Genomic DNA, 27,085 nt, shown 5'->3' with positions numbered 1-27,085 from the left:
AGCCACCCAGAGTCGCTTCAAAGTGAGATGGGCAGCCATCAGAACAAACAAACAAATAAATAAATGGACATCCATATGCTATTCGAAAGAGACAATCACCAAGTGAAAAGGAAACCATTTCAGCAGCAATCAACACTCAGATGAGCAGAAATTAACACCAAGATTAACATTAGACCAACAATCAAGCAGCAAATAATACCCCAATCAAGAACCAGCCAAACAAGCTAACAGTAAAAAGCCCAATCGAAGAACTACTAAGATCATTCCCACTAACACTAATAGGGCAAGCCACTAGAACAGGGATGTCAAACTCACATCATCATGGTGGCGTCATGTCACGTATCAGGACTTTTTCCCCCTTCACTAAACCGAGCATGGCCGTGGGCAGTCTGGGAGTTTGACGACCCTGCACTAGAATATAAAATGAGAGCAAACACCACTTCTGGCTAGCACTGATAATGTTACCTTGTTTGGGTAATGAAATGTCTGAAAGAAAACAACCAAGCTCAGCGAGGACCAATGACTCCTCAAACATTACCTTCAGGATAAATCAGGATAATGTTATGATAGGTGTATTGTATGTATGTATGGATTGATAACTTCCTTTTTTTATTTTTATTTTTCATATTGTTTCTCACTCAGTATTGATGAAAGAGAATATTTTCCTAAATTTCTTTCCCAGCAGAATAGAATTTTAGAGGAATTATTATGAGTAGAATGCTATGTTATTCCACTAATTTCATTACAAGGTGGCGGAGGGCTGTGTGTGAATATCTTTTGCTATATAATCATCTCTCAGCAGTCTGCTTTAATTAAATCCCAAGGGATGATATAATAAAAACATTCCTCCAATTGAGCTTTTTCAAATTGGGAAGCGTAGGCAGTTGAAGAAGATTCAGCAGGATAGAAAAATGTTTTAGAGAAAACAACAACAGGAATAGCACTCTGAATTACCTCCAACAATAAAATCAGTTGAAAAACACTGCAGGAAAAGATTCTGAGAGAAAGAATTTCTCTTAGTCATTCTGAGAGAAATACATAATCTTTTGTAGAGGACGAAAACTCCAGAGACATTGCAAGGCCCTACTGCCTCACTATTTATGGATATGTCAGCCCTATAGACTAGACCAGGGTCAGCAACCCACGGCTCTGAAGCCGCATGTGGCTCCTTCATCCCTCTGCTGCAGCTCCCTGTTGCTGGTTGGTTCCACAATTGATAGGGTTTTCAGTTAGGACAAGTAGAGAAAAAAGGATGCCGCACTAGGAGGAGACTCTATGGTGGGGGAACCAACTTTCAGTCAGCTCCAGAATTGAACAGAGACTTCCAGTTAGGAACTTTGTGGCTCTTTGAGTGTTTACGCTTGCTGAACTCTGGGCTAGACTAAGGTTCAGTGCCATATAGGTCTACAGCTATTTTAAATAAAACAGCTATAGTAACAGAATCTTGCAAATGTGTGTGTATGCTACTGTCACCATCATTTTTATCAGTATGTGAATTAGGGTGGAATCTGTGAGTTGATTTCTCAAGTTAATTTCTTTTTTCTTTTTAATATTTTTATTTTGAAATTTCAAGAATATAAATATTCCATCTTTCCTTAAGCAGTGTGTTGTATGGGTACAAGTATCTCTGTGAAACATCCTTCACCATTTGCAACATATTCACATTAATATTTTTTCTCTAAACTTAAAATTATAATATATTAAGCAATTAAACATTGTAAAGCTCTTCATTTTCTTCTTAATGTCTTCTAGTGATAATACCATATTAACATTAAACATCATTACATTGTACTTGTACTAACAATTTTCATCTTATTTATATCTCTATGTTAGCGTCCCAGAAAAAAACCCACTTCAAGTAAAACTCCAAAGCAAGCATCTTTTAAAGTTCTATTTACTAGGATAGGTAAACTGGCACATCTGGGAAAACCCTAATCGGAGAGGTCTGGGTTTTCCCTCAGTAAATCAAAACTCCTAAAACCATCCCCTGTCTCCACCGTCAATCACATGCTCCAATCGCCAACTTTCCCGTCTCGAGACAGCACTCCGACCATTCGTTCTCCAGATGCAGGATCGGCCTGACCTTGACCAACAGGAAGAATGTTATTATGTCTAAAGACAACCCCTCTACTAAATCCCCCCTCCTATTTTCTCACACATGAGAAAGTGGCAACATGGATCTAATATGGCTTCCAAAGCTGACACTCTAACATAATATATTTTCTATTATTCCTTAGTCTTCTTCATTTCCAAATTCCATTTTTATTCTCTAACCATTGATAAAATGCTTCTCATATCATATAATATTCAGTTTGTTCTTTCTCCTTAATTGCTAATGTTAATCTCTTCATTTCTGCACATTCTAATATTTTCTCAAGTTAATTTTTTAGAATGGGTTTAAGCCATACTTGTTTGATCATTCCCTTATCTTCCCACTGTCTTTCATTCAGTTTCTACAAGTTCTGTGTGACCTCTACATCAAATAAGACTTTCAGGTTTGCCTTGCCAAATCCCATATTGCAACAGAGAATTTACTCTGAGCAGTTATTGTAGATTTTAGTTGTTATTTATTATTTTATACTAGAATTTTTAAGTGTATATATAGGGAGTGCTTTTATTTGTTCTGGTCTCTGGTCTAAGACTCTAATAAATTATTGTTGTAACTCAAAGTTAGAAAATAGCATACAGAACAAAAGGATATCTTTTCCTTTATTCAAATACCTGATTTGCAGGCATTTAGAATTTAAAATTTTGAAATTTAAAAATTAAAATGTAGAATATTTTATGAATTCTATCTCCACATTCCTATTAACAATTGTTGTATGTGTGTATTAAAACTCTTAATGCACCCCTGTTGCAATAGTCCTAACTATCTGCATTGTATTTTTGCTTCTAGATATATATCACGGTTTTTAATGACTCACCCTAAATGTTCGTTTATTCATCTTATTAGGGCTCTGCATAGTATTACAGGGGAACGTGGCATTGTCATTTCTCGTTCAACATATCCATCGAGTGGCAAATGGGCAGGGCATTGGTTAGGTGATAACGTTTCAAAATGGGACCAACTTTACAAATCCATAATTGGTAAGTGAAAGCTAAATTGCATGCAGTTAGTAGGTTTTATGTAAACAAATACTGTTTATAAAACTTTAAGAAACAGACACTTAATATAAGTACTATAAAGTTGCTCTTAATGCTTATCTACTCACTTTTGCAGTGGATTGCATACATTTTTGTAGTCATCAGATTTATTTATGTGCCCCATTTCTGGATATATCAGCAACATATATTAATGACATAGGCTGTTTTTGAATATTAAGGAATAAAAGTCCTGAAAAATACTCATCAGGAACATCTAATCTTCTCAGTTACTAATGAATTAAACTTCAGTCTTAATACCTTGAAAACTTAACAATTACATTTTTGTCACTTTATATTTTCTCCCAGATGAGCACAATAGCTATGCATTGAAAATATTGCATGTGAAACTAAATATTTTCATATTCCATAACACTATTCTTATGGCCATTTAGCACGCAAAGCATTTTTCCTTCATCATTATACCATTGTATCATGTACTTAATACATGATTAATTATATTTCAATGAGTCCAATTAAGGAAAACATTCAGGTTGCACTTTTTGTAATTTGCATGTGGTATTAATATATTCTTCTACATTTATGAAACATGCCCCCGAATAAATAGCAATAGTAGTAGCACTTAGACCTAATTCCACTTCATAGTCCTTTACAGTCCTCTCTAAGCAGTTTACAGTATTAGCATATTGCTCCCAATAATCTGGGTCCTTATTTTACCAATCTTGGAAGGATGGAAGGCTTAGTCAATCTTGGGCCAGTCAGGATCAAACTCCTGGCATTGGGCAGTGAATTAGTCTGCAATACTGCATTCTAACCATGCACCACCACAGCTCTTAAGTTCTTCTTTTTGCATTGAACCTTCATCAATAAACTTGTAAGTGGGCTTTTTTTTTAAAAAAAGGATCCACTAATAAATCATTTCTCTTATAAGGAAAAACCCATAAAGTAATATTAAATTAAATTAAATTTAAAAGGTGCATAATAATTCTAGCTTGAAACATATCACCAATGTAGGGGGAATCCTTCTAGTCTAACTATCTTCTGAAGAAAAGCAGATGGATTTAGGATTTTCTGTAAGTTTCCAGTTTCCAATTCTGTATAATATGTATAGCAGGTTTTTTTTATGTAAAACATGAAATGTAACAAAATGGATGCAAAATCTGTTACAGAATTCATTATAATCTACCAATATAGCCTCCTGAATGTATCATGTTGCTCTTAGAATTAAAAGTTCATTAAACATCTTGAATATATTATAAAATTGCTTAGTAAAATGCTTACTACAGAAAGTTACATATATAAAATGTGTACATTGAGATAATTATACTAAAGCCAAAGTTTATTACAGAAAACTGCAGTGGAAAACAAATGTGTTTTTGTTTTGTTTTTTTGCAGAAGATTGAGTGGAACCAATCAATTCTTGTAATTTTAATATATAATGGCTTTAGACTGAGGCATGTACCCTCAATTAAAACCAAAACAATTCCTAAATGTCCTACAAGAGTTTAATATAGTGATTATTAAAAGACAAATCATTTGCTAAAACAGTGTACTACTTTTTTTTCCAGGTATGATGGAATTTAGCCTTTTTGGAATATCCTACGTAAGTTTAATTCACAATAATTTCAATTGTTTCTTTATATTGTTTTTAAAATGTGAGACTGATATTTAAATATTTTTATTATGTACAGACTGGGGCAGATATCTGTGGCTTCAATGACAATACAACATATGAAATGTGTGCTCGTTGGATGCAGTTGGGTGCCTTTTATCCATATTCCAGAAATCATAATGGCATTGGATTTATAGTAAGTTTAGAAAATGTGGTTTTTAGTATTGATGTTGCCTAACATGGTGAAAATTTCCTTCAGTAGAACCTCTGGTTCATGCTTTAAAATGCTATAGTGGTATCAAGCCATTATTCATGTTTTTGTCTATTCCATTAGAAGTGATTATGCAAGAAGAAAATACTGAACAAAAAGTAATAACCATGATTGGTTTAGTAAGATCTGCAACTAAATCAGGGACTCTGGCTAGTTTAACTCTAGTGCAAAGCCTTGACTCACCTTATATAGGAGTAACAGCCCCCACAGCTGCTCTGTCTTATTACTTCTTGTTAGACTGCGTCATCTCCATCTTCTTGATCTATATGAGAGATAGGATTGGCTCCCAAATCTTTACATATGAGTTGTGCATGATATTAATCAGTGTTAATATATATATTAACATGGTCGAACTTCCTTAAAAATGCTATAACTAAGGAAAACTAATAACCAAATAATTCATGCAGTTAATCATCTCCTGATCTGGGAAAGATGTTTCCCAGAGTGGAAACTCCATTGTTTAGAAGATGAAAATGGCACATTAAGAAAAAAAAATGGAGTAAACTTCTCTCTGTTGGAAGGACATCTCTCTGCACATACAAAGCCAGGGGAGGCAACTCTGGATCAGAATAAAATTAAGGCACTAGTCTTATGCAAAACAACTAAAATTTCCTCCAGCAAAGTGATTTATTCAGTGCAAGTTATCTGATTTGCTTTGCTAAAACTAAGAGGCTACCCAATTTGCCATGGCAAAGCAATTTGGGTAGCCTCAAACTACTTTGGATCATTGATGCAGTAAAGAAAATACAAAACATTTCTCAGCCTTCTCTGGAAATATTCACCGAAGTACTTTAAGTACTGGGCAGCTTCAAGATAGCCTACAGCATGTGCCAAAGTCACTTAGCTGGAAGACCTTTGTGTGAGCAGACAGTTCAAGCTGGGTGATCCCACAATGCTTGCGGATGCAGTCAGCCTCAAACGTTTTTTCTAGGTATCATGTGTGACTGTGATTGATGGTGATAGACAAACCACTGGCTAGTTTTCCTTTACTTGTCCATATCCACTGGCCAAAGAAGTGGCTACTAAAGGTAAAAGTAAAGGTTCTCCTCACATATATGTGCTAGTCGTTCCCGACTCTAGTGGGTGGTGCTCATCTTCATTTCAAAACTGAAGAACCAGCGTTGTCCGAAGACGTCTCCATGGTCATCTGGCTGGCATGACTAAATGCCAAAGGTGCACGGAATGCAGTTACCTTCCCATCAAAGGTGGTCCCTATTTTTCTACTTGCATTTTTTACGTGCTTTTGAACTGCTAGGTTGGTAGAAGCTGGGACAAATAACGGGAGCTCACCCTGTTATGCAGCACTAGGGATTCAAACCACGGAACTGCAGACCTTTTGATCGACAAGCTCAGTGTCTTAGCCACTGAACCACTGCATCCCTTTTACACTTTTACAAGTGCCTCCTATGCACCTGTAAATCTGCTACTTTCCTACATCCCTATCCCTTTAGCTTGTTTGTTCTGCACTTGGGGAGTAGTGCCAAAGTGGAAAGAAACCATTGAAGATATTAAATCCAGTACCCAGTGCAGGACTCTAAACTCAAGACACTCTGTATAGATGGCTGTCTAGCTTCAATCCAAAAGCATCAGGGTACACAGCATATTTCTCAGTAATTGGTTTCATCATTAAACTATACTTCCACATAAAAGGTCCCCTCAAAAAAACCCCATTTAATTAAGGAAGTAGTTTAAACAATTGAATCTTAAGGATTGATATAAGGACATGATTAATTGATACGATTATGAGATATAGTTAGCCTGGAGAAAAGTAGGATGAAGGGAACTATGACAGCACTCTTCAAATACTCAGTGTCAATAGAGGAAGGTTAAGATCTGTTTTCCTCTGTTTCAAGGGGAAACAGGATGCAGAATAATGGATTTTAATCATACCAAGGCTAATTCAGATTAAATGTTACAAGAAGCATCCTAACAGTAAGGGTGACAGTAGACTGTTATTCAGAGAGATTGCATCTTGGATAATCAGTTGAATGGTTGTGTTTGTGGTTGATACTAAATTATTGAGGATGTTAAAACCTGAAAGTGACCGTGAGGAGACCACAGGAATGGACTGAAATATTGCATCCAGTTCTGATCACCACAATAGAAAAAAGATGTTAAGACTCTGGAAAAAGTGCAGAGAAGAGCAGCAAGGATGGTTAGCAGGTTGGAGACTAAAACTTATGAAGAATATTTGCAGGAATTGGTTATGTCTTGTCTAGAGAAAAGAAGAACTGGGGGACACGATAGCAGTGTTCCAATATTTATGAGATTCTCAGTCATCCAGGTCATAATGTCCCAAAGGTGCTTTTTAAAAAGGCAACTGAAGTGTGATTTTCCTCGCCAACATTTCGCTTCTTATCCAAGAAGAAGTGTGAATGAGAAGTGAAAAATCCAAGTGAAGAGGGAAAAACAAAGTCCAATTGCCTTTTGAAAAAGCACCTTTATGACAGTGTTCCAATATTGGTCAGATATATTTTTCTCCCTTTCTCAAAAAATTAGAACTAAGGATAAGCCAATTAAATGGATTTGGGGAAAATAAATAGCATTTTCTTGTGGAATACATACATTAATTAGCCAATGGAATTTATTGCTACACAATAAAATCATAATGAGAGTATCTACCCTGGATTTTTAACTATATAATTCAATTTTTACTAAAGAAAAATTAAATAATGAAAACCAATAATAGATAAAATACATCCACCTAAAATGATAAAATGTACCTTCTTGTTCATACTTCCAACATAAATTGAGGTGGCTTTATACATTCTAGACAATTTTCTATCAGTTATTTTTGCTCTGCCGTCTTCATATTTTTCCTAACATTTTTCCTTTTCTCATTATTGATTTAAAATCCACCTACTGCGCCCCAATCCTTTAAGTTTTACATTATTACTTTTATTCCAAGAGATTTCCCCAAAATTATTACCAAATCATTGGCAAATTCCTTTAATTTAGGGCTGATAGTATCCAATATTCATTGCTCAGTACTGTAATATTGACACTTTAATATTCTGCAAATACCAATTGAGAAGAATTTGTCTCCATTTTCTGCTGTGAGAATTCCAAAGCCTTCTGATTGGCCACTGTAAGAGACAAAATGCTGAGTAAGAAGGTATATGGCCTGATCCAACAGATCATGTTCTTTTGATGGACTCTGGTTAATTAGATACGTTCAGATGGAAGTTGATTTAAATGGCCAAAGACTCGTTCAAGCTATATGGTTCTATAAACGTTAGGGTCTGCTGGGAAAGCAGTGCTGACTTAAATCTTCAAAAATAAGAAGTTATGTTCCACACATTAATCCCTCAGTTGTTTATAACAAAAGGGGCAAAAAAAAGAAAGCGAGTTGGAGATAAATCTTATAAATAGGCAGAGAAATTAACCGATCTGGCCTCTGCTGGCTGCTGTATTCCAAAAAGTATCTGTCCTCCAAAGTGGAGAACAACAAGGTTAGAAATATATTGTAGAGAATAGGTTAACTGAGTGAGTGGGGAAATAAATTAAGGAGGAAACAACACTTGCATACTTAATAAGGCTAGTGAAGAAAAATTGAGTTTTATTGCATATTGATAAAGGACCAGAAATTCTGGACTGCCAAATTTTAAATATATGCTGCTGTATTTTAGGTGGACAGAACTGTGAAGTGATAACTGCAAGTCCACCATTCAATCTGTTGCACGGTTTTTTTTTGTGAGATAGATTTTGTTCTATTTATATGTTCTTTCCCACTAATTTGCCATCTGTGAATAGTAAATTTTCTAGAAAGTATATATCCTTCAGTGTAATGAAGACTGTGTTTTGCTTGTTTCTGCCATCCCCTTATCATGAGTCCATGTATTTGTGCTGGTCTGCATCAGCTGTGAAATCCAGCCGGATTTATCTGGCTTGCGGGAGGCAGTAGGGCTGGTGGTAGGAGGGTCCACCCATCCGCCAGGACGTCATTACGTCCCATTTTTGACCCTCTGTGCATGCGCAGAAGAGGTGTGACCACTCACATTTCCAATTCAATAGCGAAGGTAAGTGCATTTCACTGCTGATCTGTATGTCCAGAAAACACAGCATAGGCTGCATAAACTATACTCATGGTCACATGGCTAGGAGAGATGGTGGAGGAGAGGAGAGTGGGATAGTTGTTACTACTTATTACCGCCCGTTTCTCTCCCTTAAAGATGGGGGTGGGATCTCAGGTGTTTGTTGCTTGTTTGTTTGTTTGTTTTTTTATCCCTCGACCCATTATGGTACATGCTCACTGTCAACATTTATTTTTCTGGATTCTCCCTTATTCCAAATCTGGTATTTTTCTGCTCACGTTTTAGAAAGTTATCTTGAAGATTGTCAAACAGAAACTGTCTTGAGCTCCTTTACATAGTTCATTCCAACAGCCCACTGGGTTGAAAGAACAAAAAGAAATGGCTCAGTTTTTAAAGAAATTAGAAACATATTTTAAGTCCACAATAGTCAGTAAGTGGCTCTGGCAGACATATCTCTAATTCACAAGAGTCTAGGAAAGCAGAGAAAATATGGTACAATCTGATATGCAAGATTCTGTTATACCAAATCTAAATCAAAATAGTTTTAACTTTCTTGTGGCATTGATTTTTTTGTTCTGGTGTGTGTAAGTGGGACTGAAATCTATCTAGAACAGGGGTCTCTAACCTTGACAACTTTAAGACTTGTGGACTTCAACTCCCAGAATTCCTCAGCCAGCTTTGCTGAGGTCCACAAGTCTTAAAGTTGCCAAGGTTGGAGACCCCTGATATAGAAAATACAAGTACATTATTTTTTTTGTCTAATGCTTTCTATGCATGTAAGAAAGAGCAAAGAAATGTGGATATAGCAGCAGAGTGACAATTTCTGAAAATCTAACTATTATATTTATTTGAAATTTTAGAGGCAAGATCCTGTAGCTTTTAATAAGGAATTTGAAGACATATCCAGGAACGTGCTCAATACCAGATACACTTTGCTTCCATATCTGTACACACTGATGTATGATGCCCATGCCCATGGTAGCACTGTTGTGCGCCCTTTACTTCATGAGTAAGTATTGAATATTTATTTATTTATTTATTTATTTATTTAAATTTTTATACCGCCCTTCTCCCGAAGGACTCAGGGCGGTGTACAGCCAAAGATAAAAACAATAAAGTATACAAAGTTAAAATATCAGTTTAAAATACATATTCAAGAATATTCTTGAATGCTCATTTCAGGTAGATGTTCTGAAGAAAATCCTGTCATCTTGAAATTGTTCCGATTCTTTCTTAGTTTATAAAAACTGAAGGACACACACACACACACACACACACACACACACACACACACACACACACACTTACTGATTAGTTGTTACAGCAATTATATGAATACTCAGTATCAAATCCTTCCCATGACTGCACAATGCATTGCCATTTATAAAACTATCTGACTAAAGTCATTTATTTTTTCTTCAACAAAAGAAGCTGAGATGAGTTCCTTCTTTGACCTGCATTTTTCTGGGAAAAAAATATTACACAGTTTCTATGTTACATTATAATAGAAACAAAATACAATGAAACATAATTAAATATCTAAACATATACATATTCAGTGAATGAAAATTCTTATAATTTATATTTTTTTTAAAAAAAATTAAAAATCCCAAAGTTTGAATATTATTTTCATTCATACCATTATCATTGTGTGACACGCAATAGGAAAATTCTGTCTGAAATGAAGGTGTCATCAGTAGGTGACAATTAATTAATGCTTTCAAAGCTTAATTTTTGCTTGCAATAAAATAACAACTGCATATGTCCTTTTTAAAAAAGGAAATGACGCCTTTCCTTTTTTAAAAAATTCAACAGGTTGGAAATTTAATCTCAAGAGCAGCTACATTTTTCAACATTTAGAACAGTCTTTTCAAACCAAGTATATATAATAGCATTTTTGGCATACACCCAGTTATTTGATTTTTAAAGAAGCATAATGCCCTTATCGCTCTAGATCAGCTGTTTAATCAGAATATACTGATAGTTTTGGATAACTTGAAATAGATGGGCAAAAGTTTCTGGTTAATTTTTAATGGAGGAGGAGGAGGAAGAGGAGGAGGACATGATAACTAAGATTTTTGTAGATAAAAAGCAAAACCTGAAACCAGCCCAACCCTTCTCTGCATAATGACTCATTATACTACTTTTAGATTTACAGATGATAAAGCAACATGGAGTATACATGAGCAGTTTCTCTGGGGACCTGCATTGCTCATTAGTCCTGCACTACATGAAGTAAGTTGAGAGAGAAAAACGAAAAGTAAATATGTGTGAATGTATTTTTCTTCAAAAAGAACCATTCATATTTTATTTAATATTAATATATCTATTTAACTGTAGAACGTTACAGAAGTGGAAGCTTACTTTCCAGATGCCCGCTGGTATGATTATTACACAGTAAGTAATGTATCTCTTCTTCTTCCTTGTACCTGTCTTATTCCTCTAAAGTTTAAGACAAATTTCTTCAGTAGTAAGTTTCCATGCTTTCTTCTAGCCTCAAATTTCAGCTGAATTCAAGAATAAGACCTTGATAAAAGAAAAGGAGGGGCACTGAGCTAAATACTGATGGGAATTTGAATCAAATGTTAGTGAAAGCAATCGAAGAAACTTTATTCGAGTTATCCAATAAATGTGGAAGAGAGAGTGACTTTTGGGGAGATGGGGATAACAATATGGAAAATATTGACTTCTTTACAAATAGGAAGAAAACATCAACACAAGGCAACAGCCAAGAAGATTACCAACTCCTCTTGATCACATCAACCTTCATCTCAGAGGTGGCTATATTATCCCATGGCAGCTACCTGGTTTAAACACCAACACCAGGTATGAGCAGTATGTCACCATGTTGGTAATTTGTTCATGAAGTTTGTATTGAAAAGTTGCTTTTTTGTTTTTGTATAAAAACAAAACATTTAAAAATATAAAAAAAATATTATAAAATATGTAATTGTGTTATAATTGTTCACTGCCCAGAGTCACTGGGTTGAGATAGGCCGTTATAGAAATAGATGATAGATAGATAGATAGATAGATAGATAGATAGATAGATAGATAGATAGATAGATAGATAGATGGATGGATGGATGGATGGATGGATGGATGGATGGATGGATGGATGGATGGATGGATAGATAGATAGATAGATAGATAGATAGATAGATAGATAGATAGATAGATAGATAGATAGATAGATAGATAGATAGATAACATGTTTTCCCAAAAATAAGACCCTGATTTATATTTTTTGCCACCAAAAAAAGGCACCAGGTCTCATTTTCAGGGGGTGGGATATCGTCCACTGACTTAACTCATTTGTGTCTGTTGCCTCAGCTTCCTTTTTGCTGTCAGAGGCCTTCAGGAACTTCTTTGGCTTTGGATAGTTGCAGCCAGGCCTCGCATACCTCGGCCCATTTCTTCTGCAGCCAGCAAAATATTCCTGAAGGCCTCTGTAGAGGATCAATCTGGAGCTCTGTTATCGGCTACAGAGGCCTTCAGGAATTCTTGCTGGCCACAGAAGAAATGGGCTGAGGTGTGTGAGGTGTGCGAGGCCTGGCTGCAACTATCTGGGCAGCTCCACCCCACCCCACCCCCAAGCCCTAGCTTAATTTTTACCCATGCACCCTGGAGTGGGAGGGGTCTTAATTAGGGCTTATTTTGGAGTAGGGCTTATATTGGCTGCACATGTAAAAATCAAGCTAGGACTTACTTCCGAGTAGGTCGTATTTTTAGAGAAAGTCAGACAGACAGATAGATAAATAGGTATTATATCTTCTCTAAGTTGGCTACACAACAGGTCCTTATGAAACTAATATGCTCTAGCTCAAGTTAGAACAATGATGGAATTATTATTATTATTATTATTATTATTATTATTATTATTATTATTATTATTATTTATTCGATTTTTATACCGCCCTTCTCCCGAAGGACTCAGGGCGGTGTACAGCCAAAAGTAAAAAACAGACAATACAATATACAATTTAAAATACAAGTTAAAAAACTTATTTTATAATTGGCCTAAAAAACTTTAAAATATATAAAACTAAAACCCCATTAAAATTAATAATAGAAAATTTAAAATCGATAAAATTTAAGCCAGCCCCGCGCGAGTGAAAAGATGTGTCTTCAGTTCGTGGCGGAAGGTCCGAAGGTCAGGTATTTGGCGTAAACCCGGGGGAAGCTCGTTCCAGAGTGTGGGAGCCCCCACAGAGAAGGACCTTCCCCTGGGGGCCGCCAGCCGACATTGCTTGGTGGACGGCACCCTGAGAAGTCCCTCTCTGTGAGAGCGTATGGGTCGGTGGGAGGCATGCGGTAACAGCAGGTGGTCCCGTAAGTACCCAGGCCCTAAGCCATGGAGCGCTTTAAAGGTCGTAACCAAAACATTAAAGTGCACTCGAAAGGCCACAGGTAGCCAGTGCAGTCTGCGCAGGAGCGCTGTTACGCGGGAGCTATGCGTAGCTCCCTCTATCACCCGCGCAGCTGCATTCTGGACTAACTGAAGCCTCCGAGTGCACCTCAAGGGGAGCCCCATGTAGAGAGCATTACAATAATCCAAGCGAGAGGTAACGAGTGCATGAGTGACTGTGCACAAGGCATCCCGATCAAGGAAGGGGCGCAACTGCCGAACCAGGCGAACCTGGTGGAAGGCCCTCCTGGAGACGGCCATCAAATGATCTTCAAACGACAGCCGTTCATCCAGGAGGACACCTAAGTTGCGCACCCTATCCTTTGGGGCCAGTAACTCGCCTCCAACAGTCAGCCGCGGCTGCAGCTGACTGAATCGGGATGCCGGCATCCACAGCCACTCCGTCTTGGAGGGATTAAGCTTGAGCCTGTTTCTCCCCATCCAGACCCGTACGGCTTCCAAACATCGGGACAGCACTTCAACAGCTTCATTGGGGTGGCCTGGGGTGGAAAAGTACAGCTGGGTGTCATCAGCGTACAGCTGGTATCTCACCCCGAAGCCACTGATGATCTCACCCAACGGCTTCATATAGATGTTGAACAGAAGGGGCGAGAGGATCGACCCCGCGGCACCCCACAAGTGAGGCACCTCGCGGTCGACCTCTGTCCCCCTGTCAACACCGTCAACTAAATCAACTTTCTTTTTTTTAATGTCCTTTCTCTTCTTTTCTTTTCTTTTTAGTCGAAAAAATTTAATGGGACTTACAGTTGCTTTAGATGATAATGGAGCTGCTCAAGGACTTCTTTACTGGGATGATGGAACAATGATTGGTAAATATAACCTTGCTAGATTCATCAGTAGATTTAATTGGCTTCCAATATATATCACTCCCCACAGAATACAAAGACAGATTGAAGATACTGCTGAATGGGTATTATACTGAATACTCTGTTGGGTGTTTAACTGTATAATCCACATTATTGAAAAGAGTGCATAACTTGAAAAAAATATATGTTGTTAATCCTAGGACAAGTAAATATTTTGTGATTTAAAGCATCATCTTTCTCCTCTGTCCTGGCCACTTTTTAAAGAGGTACAATTAAGACATTCTTTTATTTATTCACTGTTTGGTTTGGTGGCAGCAGTGTTTCAGATAGAAAATCCATACAGAGAATGGTAAGAACAGCTGAGAAGATTATAGAAAACTCAATTCCCATTATTCAGGATACTACTTATAAATGATATGTGAAGGACTTGAAGCATTGTTATAAATTTCACACACCCACTTCATTCCCACTTCATGCTCCTCTCTGGGAGGAGGTTTCAAAGTATTAAAGCATGACTACTAGATTCTATAACAGTGGTTAGAGTGCAGTGCTGCAGGCTACTTCAGCTGACTGCTAGCTGCAGTTTGGCAGTTCAGATTTCACCAGCTCAAGGTTGACTCAGCCTTCCATCCTTCCGAGGGGGGTAAAATAAGGACCCAGATTGTTGGGGGCAATGTGCTGACTCTGTAAACGGCTTAGAGAGGACTGTAAAAACACTATGAAGTGGTATATAATTCTATCTGCTAGAGCTAGTGGCAGCTTTGTTCTTTGTGCCATCGGTCTGGTAAATTTGCAAGTATCCTTTTTTTTCCTCCACGTATATATATACACTCAAACTAGATTGTGTTGTTTCTCCGTGTCATATATATGAATAGAATAGAATAGAACAGAATTTTTATTGGCCAAGTGTGATTGGACACACAAGGAATTTGTCTTGGTGCATATGCTCTCAGTGTACATAAAAGAAAAGATACGTTCATCATGTGTGTGTGTGTATGTGGGTATATGCATAAAGGTTATATTTTGAGAATGCAACAAAATTTCATTTTTATGTATGCTGATTAGTTTTCTTAATGTTAAGTTTCAAACCAACTTTTGCACTCCTTTACTCACATCAGAAGGCTCTTTAGTTCCTCTTTAGTTTCTGCCATTAGAATGGTATCATCTGCATATCTGAGGTTGTTGATATTTTTCCCAGCAATCTTAATTCCAAATTTTGATTCATCCAGCCCCGCCTTTTTCATGATGTGCTCTGCATATAAGTTAAATAGGCAGGGCGACAGTGTATAGCCTTGCTGGACTCCTTTCCCAATTTTGAACCAGTCAGTGGGTCCATGTCCAGTGCTCACTGCTGCTTCTTGACCCGCATACAGGTTTCTCAAGAGACAAATAAGATGGTCCGTTACTCCCATCTCTTTAAGAATTTGCCACAATTTGTTGTGATCCACACAATCAAGGCTTTAGCAGAGTCAATGAAGTAGAAGTAGATGTTTTTCTGGAATTCCCTAACTTTCTCCATGATCCACTGTATGTTGGCAATTTGATCTCACATTTAAAGTGACAATAAAGTATTCTGTTCTATTCTGTTCTGTTCCGTTGCGTTCCGTTCTGTTCCATTTTTTCTAAAGGACAGATTCATCTTATCTTGTGCTTGGAATGCTTTGTCAGATGGCAATGAAACTATCTCAAGGTTAAGGAATGCATTTTTTATTTTTATTTTTTAATTTAATTTTATATATTTATTATATTCTTCATTTTTTAGTTTGTTTTGTTGTAAACTACTCAAACACTGTGGCTATTGGGTAGCTTAAATATTGAATAAATAAAGGAATGAAATGGTGGGAAACATTATGTCAGAAACATGGATATTATAATAATCATATATTGCAATTCTTTTATTACAGATGCATATGAGAAAGGACTTTACCTCCTACACACGTTTAATGTCAGTCAGGTATGTAGATTTTCTAGGTATTATTTCCTGATTGAATGAACCAATACAAATGTTAGTGAACATTTGAAGGTACAATGGAGCAGAAAAAAGTGGCTTATTACTGTTTTTCACACTTACGACCAATACAGTATCCTCATGATCACACAATCAGAATTTGGATGCTTGGCAACTGACTCATATTTATGATGGTTGCAGTGTCCTAGGGTCGTTTTGCGAGTTTATGACCAGCAAAGTCAATGTGTAAACCAGATTCACTTAACAACCATATTACTAACTTAACAATTGCAGTTATTTGCTTAACAACTGTGACAAGAAAGGTTGTAAAATGGGACAAAATCACTTATCAAATGTCTCAGTTAGCAACAGAAATTTTGGGTTCAATTCAGATGTGGTATTCAGCAGGTTCTGACCAGTTCTGGAGAACCGGTAGTGGAAATTTTGAGTAGTTCGGAGAACCGGTAAATACCACCACTGACTGGCCCCACCCCCATCTATTCTCTGCCTCCTGAGTCCCAGCTGATCAGGAGGAAAAGGGGATTTTACACTATCCTTCCCCTTCCATGTCCCCCATGCCATGCCATGCGACGCCCACTAAGCCACGCCCACAGAAGTAGTAAAAAAATTTGAATCCCACCACTGGTTCAATTGTGATGAAGAACTACCTGTACAAAGAAATCAATTATGCTTCTATATAAACCCTCCAAAAAGGATTTGGCTTAGAAAGGTCAGTGGCTTAGTGGCTAAGACGCTGAGCTTGTTGATTGAAAGGTTGGCAGTTCAGCGGTTCGAATCTCTAGTGCCACGTAACAAGGTGAGCTCCCGTTACTTGTCACAGTTGCTGCCAACCTAGCAGTTCAAAAGCACATAAAAAATGCAAGTAGAAAAATAGGGACCACCTTTGGTGGGAAGGTAGCAGTGTTCCGTGCGCCTTTGGCATTTAGTCAGGCCGGCCACATGACCACGGAGATGTCTTTGGACAGAACTGGCTCTTTGGCTTTGAAACGGAGATGAGCACCACCCCCTAGAGTCAGGAATGGCTAGCACATATGTGTGAGGGGAACCTTTACCTTTACCTATAAACCCTCCAGATGCAAACAAATATCACCAAATGATTTCTTTGAATCAATTACTTGCCAATAACATTTGTACATGTCTCTGTATGACACACAGAGCAAAACACAGAAAGAGGGAAAGATGAAGCAAAATGTATTTGGAGTGAGAGAGGGAGAGAGAGAGGGAGGGAGGGGGAGAGAGAGAAAGAGAAACCATGTTGGGATTTTTTTTCTCTCAGATTACTTTCATCCTTGCTGCTGTCTCTTTCTCATATATTTTCAAGCCCTACAAAATGTAGTCCTTTTTAGATCTCATTCCATAGCCACACGAATCATTTTTACAGCCCATTCTTCCTGTCCCACCATTAGATGGCTACCTGTGGCCTTCCGGGTGCGCTTCAAGGTCTTGGTAACCACCTTCAAAGCGCTCCATGGCATAGGGCCGGGTTATTTACGGGACCGCCTACTGCTACCGAATACCTCTCACCGACCCGTGCGCTCTCACAGAGAGGGACTCCTCAGGGTGCCGTCAGCGAGGCAGTGTCGTCTGGCGACGCCCAGGGGAAGGGCCTTCTCTGTGGGGGCTCCCACCCTCTGGAACGAACTACCCCCAGGACTTCGTCAACTTCCGGACCTCCGAACCTTCCGTCGCGAGCTTAAAACACACTTATTCATTTGCGCAGGACTGGATTAGATTTTAAATTTATGGGTTTTAAATGGGTTTTATTTTTTTTATATTGTTTTTAAACATTTGGCCTTTTAGAATAAGTTTTTTAATTGTTATTTTAATCTGTATTTATGTGTTTTTATTTGCCTATGAACCGCCCTGAGTCCTTCGGGAGATAGGGCGGTATATAAATACGATTAATAAATAAATAAATAAATAAATAAATAAATAGATGGAATGAATTTCTGGAAGGGACTCATAAATGATTAACAAAATTCAGGTGCAATATGCCAAATAGTAGTGTCTGTGTAACCAGAATTAGTTGAATGAGAAAACTACAAGTGAAACAAGCAATTAACCGAGTACCTTCAAACATGAATTATTCCTTGTCACCAGGTACTGGTGGGGTGGGGTGGGTGGGTTAGGGGATTATTGTTTTTACTTCTTGTGCATTGAGTTTTTATTTTTGTAAGCCACCCAGAGTCATTGAGAATGAATGGGTGGCCATATAAATTCTCTTAAACAAACCAATTCTCTTAAACAAGCCAATTCTCTTAAACAAACAAATGGAAAATTCTTGCTGATTCAGATCTTACCTGCTTTCTGGAGTCCCTTTTCTAGCCTGCAGGCATTGTGTTCAATAAAAATCATTGGGTTTTAAATTTGTCTAATAGCTATTCACATGGCAAAATAATATTTGTGTTTGTTTTTGATAGTAAATATAATTATGTCATTATATATACCCTTGAGGTAGTTCTATTAGGGTAGAAAGAATAAAGAAATTGTCATTTCAAGATATATTTTTTTGCGAATGATACTTTTTTCATTTAATTTGATCCATTTGTTGGCACAGAACATTAAATTTAAAAAGGAATCGTTTGCAATCATTTTCTATTATAATTCAGAGATAAGTGAATGACTGCTTCTTCTCATAATAGTGAAAAATCTCTTTGCTTTCTGGTGTTCTCCAAAGAAGTCTTGAAATATCACAAAAACATGAACCACTCCAAATGTCTCTTTATCAGCTTTCTAGTGTTCAAAGTCTTCCTAATCACTATTTTGTCCCTTTCCTGTTCCAACGCATATGCGTCTAATAGGTTCTTTTCTTTCAAACTACAGTTGAAACAGTTGAAGAAGGTCCAGAAGATTTGTTTTTGCTATTGTAGAGCTTTCAGGCTAAATTTAGATTTTTTTTCCAATCTGATATAACTGGAAGATCAGTTTGCGGCTTTCAAGTTAAATTTAGGCTCATGGCACAGTTCTGCAATGTGGCGTACCTGCAAAAATTTATCTTATGTCCTCTTGAAGATTGGGTATGGGAGTTGTATTTGAGAATGGGCCGTGCTTACTTACAAGTTCAATCAAGGCTCAAAATGATGTGGGTTCGAATAATAAATATAAAGGTTATCGTCAAATTTCAACCATTCATTTAGTGATTGTTCAATATTACAATGGCACTGCAAAAAGTGATGTATGACCATTTTTACCTAGACTGGATTTCGTATTTTTATTCACTTGTTTATTCAGTTTATATTTTTATATTTATATTGTGGCATTTTTATCCCCTTACTGTAATTATTATGTACACAATAATGTGAAATCACAGTGCCAATTCTTTTGGTGATATGGCCTTCATAAGCACTAAGGAACCTAGGATATAATATTACTATTGTTTTGGGTTTTTTTGCATTTATATCCCGCCCTTCTCCGAAGACTCAGGGCGGCTTACACTATGTTAAGCAATAGTCTTCATCCATTTGTATATTATATACAAAGTCAACTTTTTATTGCCCCCAACAATCTGGGTCCTCATTTTACCTACCTTATAAAGGATGGAAGGCTGAGTCGACCTTGGGCCTGGTGGGACTTGAACTTGCAGTAATTGCAAGCAGCTGTGTTAATAATAGACAGACTTAGTCTGCTGAGCCACCAGATTGTTGCCTTCAAGTCAGTATTGACTCTTAGCAGCTTGGACAAGTCCCTGCAGTTTTTCTTGGAAAGAATTTTGAGATGGTTTATTGTTGTCTCCTTCCTAGGACTATGAGAAATGACTGGTCCAAGGTCACCAAGCTGGCTTTGGGCCTGAAGCAGAATTAGAACTTTCTCCAGGAACTAGCCTGATGTCCTAACCCCTACACCAAACTGGCTTTACATTTTTTTTTTGATTGAAGTCCTCAAATCATTAATTTGATCAATTAAGTAACATATATTTCAAATATGATTGAGGAATGAACAAAATAGATAAAGATTAACTAATTTATCATTTAAGCTATCTTGAAACTTTCAGTGATACAGATTTTGCTTACTGATGCTTTAGTAATGTAGTGCAGTTACAGAACTATTTGTTCATATAATGGCTGAGAATGTTAATCAGTGTCCATTGTTTTCATTTATACTAGAGAAAATTATACATTATTTTTCTGGATGAGTATCACATATTAAGAAGGAGGAAGATGAACAGTTAGGAAACATGGAATATAAATAAATAAACAAACAAACAAACAAATAAATAGGGTAACAGGATAACAAAGTTGGATGGGTCTTTTAGTCCAAACTCCTGCTCAGGCAGGAAACCCTACACCATTTCAGATAAATGGTTGTCCAATCTCTTCTTAAAAACTTTCTTTTTTTTTTTTTTTTGTTCAAAAAGTTTTTATTGGTCAAAAAAGGTTTATACAAATACATATCAGGTATGGTAAATTTTCATTTTTCTTATGCAAGATAAGAATTTTGCTCAAATTTTTAACACATACAACAGCCATATGGCAAGCAGGTGACACGAAGTAGCTAAGTTTACAAATCTTACATACGCAATAAAGAAGGGTCAAGAATAAACAGAATATCATACAAAAGAGAATAAGGAAAACCAACACAATACCAAATATCTTTATCACTTCCTAGTTTTGGATCTCAGAACTCTGGGTTCAGCCTGACCCAACTCCAGGCCCGCAACAGCGGCAGCCGCCTCCGCCCCATGGTCTATAACCTCCCCTTCTTCAATTCCTGGGTCATCTGATTCCAGGAGGGCTTTGTGTTCCTCCACGTAGGCCGTAGCCTCCGCAATTGTACTAATTTTTTTCGTAATGCCCTCCCGGAAAATCATCAATCCCTCTGGCATCAGCCATCTGAAGCCTACTCCTTCTGGTACAATTTGCTTGACAAAAAGTAATATTTCTTTCTCATTTCACGTACCTGTCTGGGAATCTGCCTCAGAATGGCTATCTCCCTGCCCCTGTAAGTCAGTGCCCCACTCCTATGTTTTCTAAGAATTTCATCTCTCGCCTCTTCTCACAAATTTGACATGAACCTCTCTGGGAACTGCATGCGTGCATATTGTGAATTAACTCTATAAACTCGATCCACATCCCAATTCATGAAATCAACACCTCTCCCAAGAAATTCTCCCAACAATTTAGTCACAACATCTCTCAAATCTTCTTGGTCCACTTCTTCCAAATTTTGAAACCTAAGGAAATAAGACATTTTATCCATCTGTAGTCCAAGCACAGCATTGCCTGTCGTCTCCTCTCTTTTCTGCACTGCCCGCATCTCACCCTCCAGACCTTCCACTTTCTGCTTGTTTTCTGCTGAGACTTGTTGAGTATCCTTTAAATCCTTTTGGATAGTCACAATTTCTGCTCTTATTTCCGTTTGGCCTCTTTGCAAATCATCCAGTTTCTTGTCCATATTGGATAACTTTTCCAGAATTCTCTCCATCTCTCCAGCAGTTGGTCTCTGACCTTTTGCCATTTAAAAAAAAAAAATTTCAAAATCCTCAGGCAAGCACAGTATCCTTGTAATTTCCTCCGGATCCACCAGGGGGCACTCACAGGAGCAACGAGTCCAGAGTACAGTTAGTCAACCAGGAAGCCGAAGGGAAGTGATGTCATCAAGATTCTCATAGTGAAGGCGGAAGCTGGACGCCACCACTGTTCCCCAGAGGGAGGGGGGGCCTCAAACCCTCCCTCCTAAATTTCTCCATCACCTCTTCTCTCCAGAGCTCCACAAAACCGGTAATCTTCTTAATTTAAGTTCTCCTCTCCAGAATGACTCGTGCTCCTTCCAGCCGCAGGGGAGAAAACCCCCGCACCGGAGCACTCCACTCGCGTTACCGATATCCCTTCCTTCTCCATTCCTCAATTCTTCTCCGTTCCTGTTCACCACCAGGCTGCTGCAGTTATAAATCCAAAGCCCGGTGTCACTGGCACAGCGGCCCAGGCGACGACCAAAGTAATGGCCGTGGCCTGTGGCCTCCAAACCCCGCCGAGCCTAGGACGCGCCAGCATCGGTCCCCCCAGTCCTGTATGTCGGCTGGGAGACCCCTGGCGAGCCGTCCGTGCGGCAGGTGTCCTTTTCGGAACACCTGGCCCCTGGGGGCCTCGGCGGCGGCCGGATTCGGGCACTGGGGGCAGGAGAAGCCTCCAGACGACCGTTGCCCCTGGACACCGGAAGTCGTCTCCCTTCTTAAAAACTTTCAATGTTGGAGCATTCACAACTTCTGGAGCAAGTTGCTCTGTCAAGAAATTTCTTCTTAGTTCCAGGTTCCTTCTCTCCTTGATTAGTTTCCTTTCATTAATTCTTGTCCTGCTTTGGAGCATAGGTTGATTCCCTCTTCTTTATGGCAATCCTTTAGATATTGGAACACTGACATGATGTCACCCTGGTCCTTATTTTCATTGAATTAGACCTATACAATTCCAGCAACCTTTCTATATATGTTTTAGCCTTCAGCCCCATAATATCTTTGTTGCTGTTCTCCGCTCTTGCTCCCAAAATAAATAAAATAATAATAATAATAATAATAATAATAATAATAATAATAATAATAATAATAATAATAATAATAATAGAAACCATGAAAGAAGAAAAAACCCTACCCAATAATAAGAAAGAAGCCACTAACTATAATAGCTATATTAATAAAAATTATATATATGTTATATGCTATAGGTATTTTGAGTAATAAATATTTTGAATTACATATTAAAACATTTCAGTATTGTTTGATAATAACAGCAAAATGAAAGAAGAAGGGAAAAAAACCTAATCTATACCAACTAATTGGTATGAATTAGTACATCTACCCTACTTTATCTACATGTGAATTATACATAGGAAGATTCTCAGTCATGCAGGTCAGGGTTGTCCCAAAGATGCTTTTTCAAGGGCAACAAGAAGAGATGCAGAATACCATGGTTGCCCATAGTGAAAGTGGAGCATGTTAAGCCAAGTACAATGATAAGTAGGCAAAGCTACATTTAGGTTTACAATAATCAGTAATAATCTGTAAATTCTGGCCAACAACTCAAGACCTTGAGCTTTTATCGACAGATTATTAGAAACCAGCACTGTTAAACCATGAGTATCACAAATTTTTGCCAATATTCCTATTGCTGCTATTTCTATTCTCACCTTATTGTCCCAATCATAGATTACATGGTGGAACCAAATGTAGATGATGGCAAATTATGAACTAACTTTATAAATAAATATATTGGGGAACTGTCTTTCAGAATGTCTTGGATATCAGGATTGCCCATCAAGGATATTTTGACCCAAATAACTTAAAGTTTGGTGAAGTAAAAGTCTTAGGGGCCCAATTCAACTCTTCTCCAAGTGTGGTTGTACTTCAGAATAATGCAATCATTCCATCTCCTCACAAAGTGATGTATAACTCTACAAATCAGGTAAGGCAATAATAATAATTTTAACATTAAGAAGAGCATAGTATTATCCCTGTTCTATTAGACCAACACTTTCTGAGATTCAGGATCCAGTTTCCCACAGCGACTATGTGGCTGCCTGTGGAAAATCACCAAGTAATATATGATGGCTTCTTCATTTTGTGGTTTTCCATTACTTGCATTAAGTAATATGATATCTGTGACCCTCAAGACAACATGATGACTAATAAATATCAATAGATGAATTTTCCATGAACTCAGTTAATTCTGTTCTAGAGCCAGCTGTGCCAGCAAGAACTACTTAGTGTAGATACAATTCACTAGTGTTGTGATGCCTTGTAGTCTTCAGGTAGTGGCCTGAACTGATGAAGATGAAGCTATGTGGAGAACCATGCTGTTATTTGTATATTATGGCACAGAACTGGCAGACCTAATGAAAACAGGATGAATGTGCGGCATAGTCAATCAAAGGAGAGTTAATTATAGTGAGAAACAAAGTGATTAGATCTGAGTGGAGAGGAAATGTTTCCTTCCCCAAATTCCATTGTTTTCTACTGCACTATATATACCAGGGGTGAAATCCAGCAGGTTCTGACAGGTTCTGGAGAACCGGTAGTGGAAATTTTGAGTAGCATGGAGAACTGGCAGATACCACTTCTGGCTAGCCCCAGAGTGGGGTGGGAATGGAGATTTTGCAATATCCTTCCCCCAGGAGTTGGGAGGGAATGGGCATTTTGCAGTGTCCTTTCCCTGCCACACGCACCAAGCCATGCCCACTAAGCCACGCCCACAGAACAGGTAGTAAAAAAAAATTGGATTTCACCACTGACATATACTTGTATATCTTTTATATGAGAAATCAGTTGTACTTCATACAAATGGTTTTCTATTTATATACAGGAACATTAAAGTAAGTTGATTATCTCCACTGTTTTGTTTCCAAAGGCAATGCATATTACAGATCTTCACCTTTTCCTGGGCCAAGCTTATGCACTGCGATGGAACTAGCATCTCTTATATGACACAGAGAAACACTTTTGTCAGCTGTACTTATCACAAGTTTATCATTCTTAAAGATGAGCAAGAGTTCAACTTTTTATGCTTTCAGAATACAACTATTCTGGAAAACAGTGATAACCATAGAGTGACTCCATTACTGAGTAGATTTGACTTTCAATAATTATGTTTCAATAATCAAAGGGCAGAAGTCTAGACTTCATGCAAGATTCATCCATAGTGTAACTTGTTCACCCCAATGCTGACAAAATTTTGATATATTGCACCTCAATGTCAACTTTAATATTTGCATAAATGGTTCATTGCAATTTCAGTTTAGCACTTTAAAATGTATGAAAATCCTTGTGAGTTTTAAATGATCTTCTCACTGAAGACTCCAATAATAGGTTATTTCCAAATAGAAAAAAAAAAGGTTTTCTGAATGGAAAACCAATTTATGTTCTATATCTGTTAATGGTGCATTAGAAGTGCCAGTCTTTGCATTAGGCATAACCTGGTATATTCATTGTCATAAGGTCTTGTGAATGACTGCTATTGGACTGTATTATTGTAATTTGAGTAAAAGTCAATATTGGAACCAGAGCTCTTTTCTTATATTATTTTTCATTAAATACATTATATGAGTAAGATTTGAAGGTTCAGGTAAGCCTTAACAGCTTATTCCTGAAGAGATCTGTTATTCCATCATTTGCTCAGCTGTTAAAGAACCACTCAGTTAATTTTTTTGGTCAAATATTTCATTTTGGATAAAAAAACAAACCACTTTTAAATTTTATGACTGCATATGGGAAGTAAACATTAGGGAACTGATAAAAGGATTAAGGGAATTGCTCCTTATGTCAGTAGATAGCTGAGGATGCCTCCATGTATATTTGAATTCAATGGAACTTAGTTCCACATAATTAAAATTCAATTCTTCACACACCTATCTGGAAGAAAATCCTGATAAGCTGAGAATAACTTTTGAAAAATGCATTTGGCTTGTCTTTAAGATACTGTTTTATGTCATACATTTATTTTTTTCTTGGCTTATCAATAAAGTAATTCCTATCATTTTACTGTTTGTGTGTGATAAGAGCTGAATTTAAATATCTTTTGGTTTAGCTGATTTTGAAGGGAGAAGTTGGAATGCTTCCTTTAATTATGTCATTAAAATCAAATTGGTTTATATTTTGCAACTGCAATTAAATGTAAAACTATTTAATTTGCTTTTGGAAATTACTTTGATATAGTTTTTATTAATGCTATGTTCTGGTGGATTGACTGAATTTTGATATTACTAATTTTAATATTTTAAGATATTGGCAGACCACTTTGAATGGAGCAACAACTAGGTGTATTTAAGAATTATTAAATGAATAAATACGTAGAAAAAGTGATTTTTGTGGAATTATGCCTGGATTGCCATGAAGAAAAGTTCAGACACTCTATGAATCAAAATAAACATTCGTAAATCATTAGCAAATAGAAATAAGGCTATAATATGAATTAGCATTATCTATGCACACACACACACATTTAAGGGGGACACTTTGTACCAAAGCTATAATGAGAAGATTATAAATATGATCCTTGGAAGAATGATTGGTAAAGTCTTATTGGTACATTTCTGGCACATGGAATAAAGGAACAAGAGGGGGGGAATGTCTAAGTAAATAGAGACAGAGTTTTAGAACAGTGTAAACTCATAAGGTTATTGATTTTGATTATTAAAAGTAATATGGTTACTGGCAATATTTGATATTTGATATGAATTAAAACTATCTAAAACAGAAAAAGGTTTCCTTTCTTTGAGAAACTTATTTGACCCATTAATAATAGTATTATCTGAAATGCCCTTCAGTGTTGTCCAAGCCCGAGATTGGGCAAAGTTGAAATCAGCCACCTAAGAACTCAATACCGGGCCAGTCCCTCCTTCCCAACCCATTCCACCCCACTGAACCCCACCCCACCCGAACCCACTGAACCCCACCCTAAAGTGTCAAGAAATAAAAAATAAAGTCCCACCATTTTTACCCAGTTCTGTTCTGATATGAAATCATGTACATTGACTTTAGCCCTACATAGCTCTAGAAGTTCTTCTGTTGTTCTGTGTAGCTTCCTGAACAACGTTAGGCTGCACATTTGAAGTAATTATGAGAGAGGAAATAATCTTGACAAGATTTTTTTTTTAATGTTCCGAAACTTTCGTGTTTCCAATTCCTGGTGATATGTGTAAGTGAAAACCAGAGCTTTAGAAATGGTTTTGGTACCATTTTCATACTTATAATCACCAAGAAATTTAAATAAAATGAGGTCTTCAGAAATTGTTTTTGAATGGCACATGAAGCAACTTTAGAATCCATGTGATGAGAATTTCATTGTGATGATGACCACTCAAGTTCGGGAGAATTATGTAGGGCTGGTCTGACCAGTGGTGGGATAAAAATAATTTAACAACCAGTTCTCTGCCCTAAT

At 37.3% G+C, this 27,085-nt stretch overlaps 1 protein-coding gene across 1 annotated transcript in view; it reads left to right on the top strand.

Moving 5' to 3' along the window:
• Positions 1-26,565, top strand: part of SI (sucrase-isomaltase) — a 235,030-nt gene extending 208,465 nt beyond the window's left edge. Inside the window, exons 39-49 of the mRNA XM_058189143.1 lie at positions 2,954-3,087; positions 4,671-4,705; positions 4,794-4,910; positions 9,880-10,028; positions 11,170-11,254; positions 11,360-11,416; positions 11,721-11,845; positions 14,169-14,257; positions 16,159-16,208; positions 23,441-23,614; positions 24,557-26,565. Of these exons, the coding sequence (XP_058045126.1) occupies positions 2,954-3,087; positions 4,671-4,705; positions 4,794-4,910; positions 9,880-10,028; positions 11,170-11,254; positions 11,360-11,416; positions 11,721-11,845; positions 14,169-14,257; positions 16,159-16,208; positions 23,441-23,614; positions 24,557-24,619 (1,078 nt within the window). The 3' untranslated portion in view covers positions 24,620-26,565. The remainder of the gene's footprint in view (positions 1-2,953; positions 3,088-4,670; positions 4,706-4,793; positions 4,911-9,879; positions 10,029-11,169; positions 11,255-11,359; positions 11,417-11,720; positions 11,846-14,168; positions 14,258-16,158; positions 16,209-23,440; positions 23,615-24,556) is intronic.
• The last annotated feature ends 520 nt before the right edge of the window (positions 26,566-27,085 follow it).

Source organism: Ahaetulla prasina, chromosome 6, assembly GCF_028640845.1.
Source record: "Ahaetulla prasina isolate Xishuangbanna chromosome 6, ASM2864084v1, whole genome shotgun sequence".
Taxonomy (NCBI): Eukaryota; Metazoa; Chordata; class Lepidosauria; order Squamata; family Colubridae; genus Ahaetulla; species Ahaetulla prasina.
This window is presented reverse-complemented; position numbering and strand designations above follow the sequence as displayed.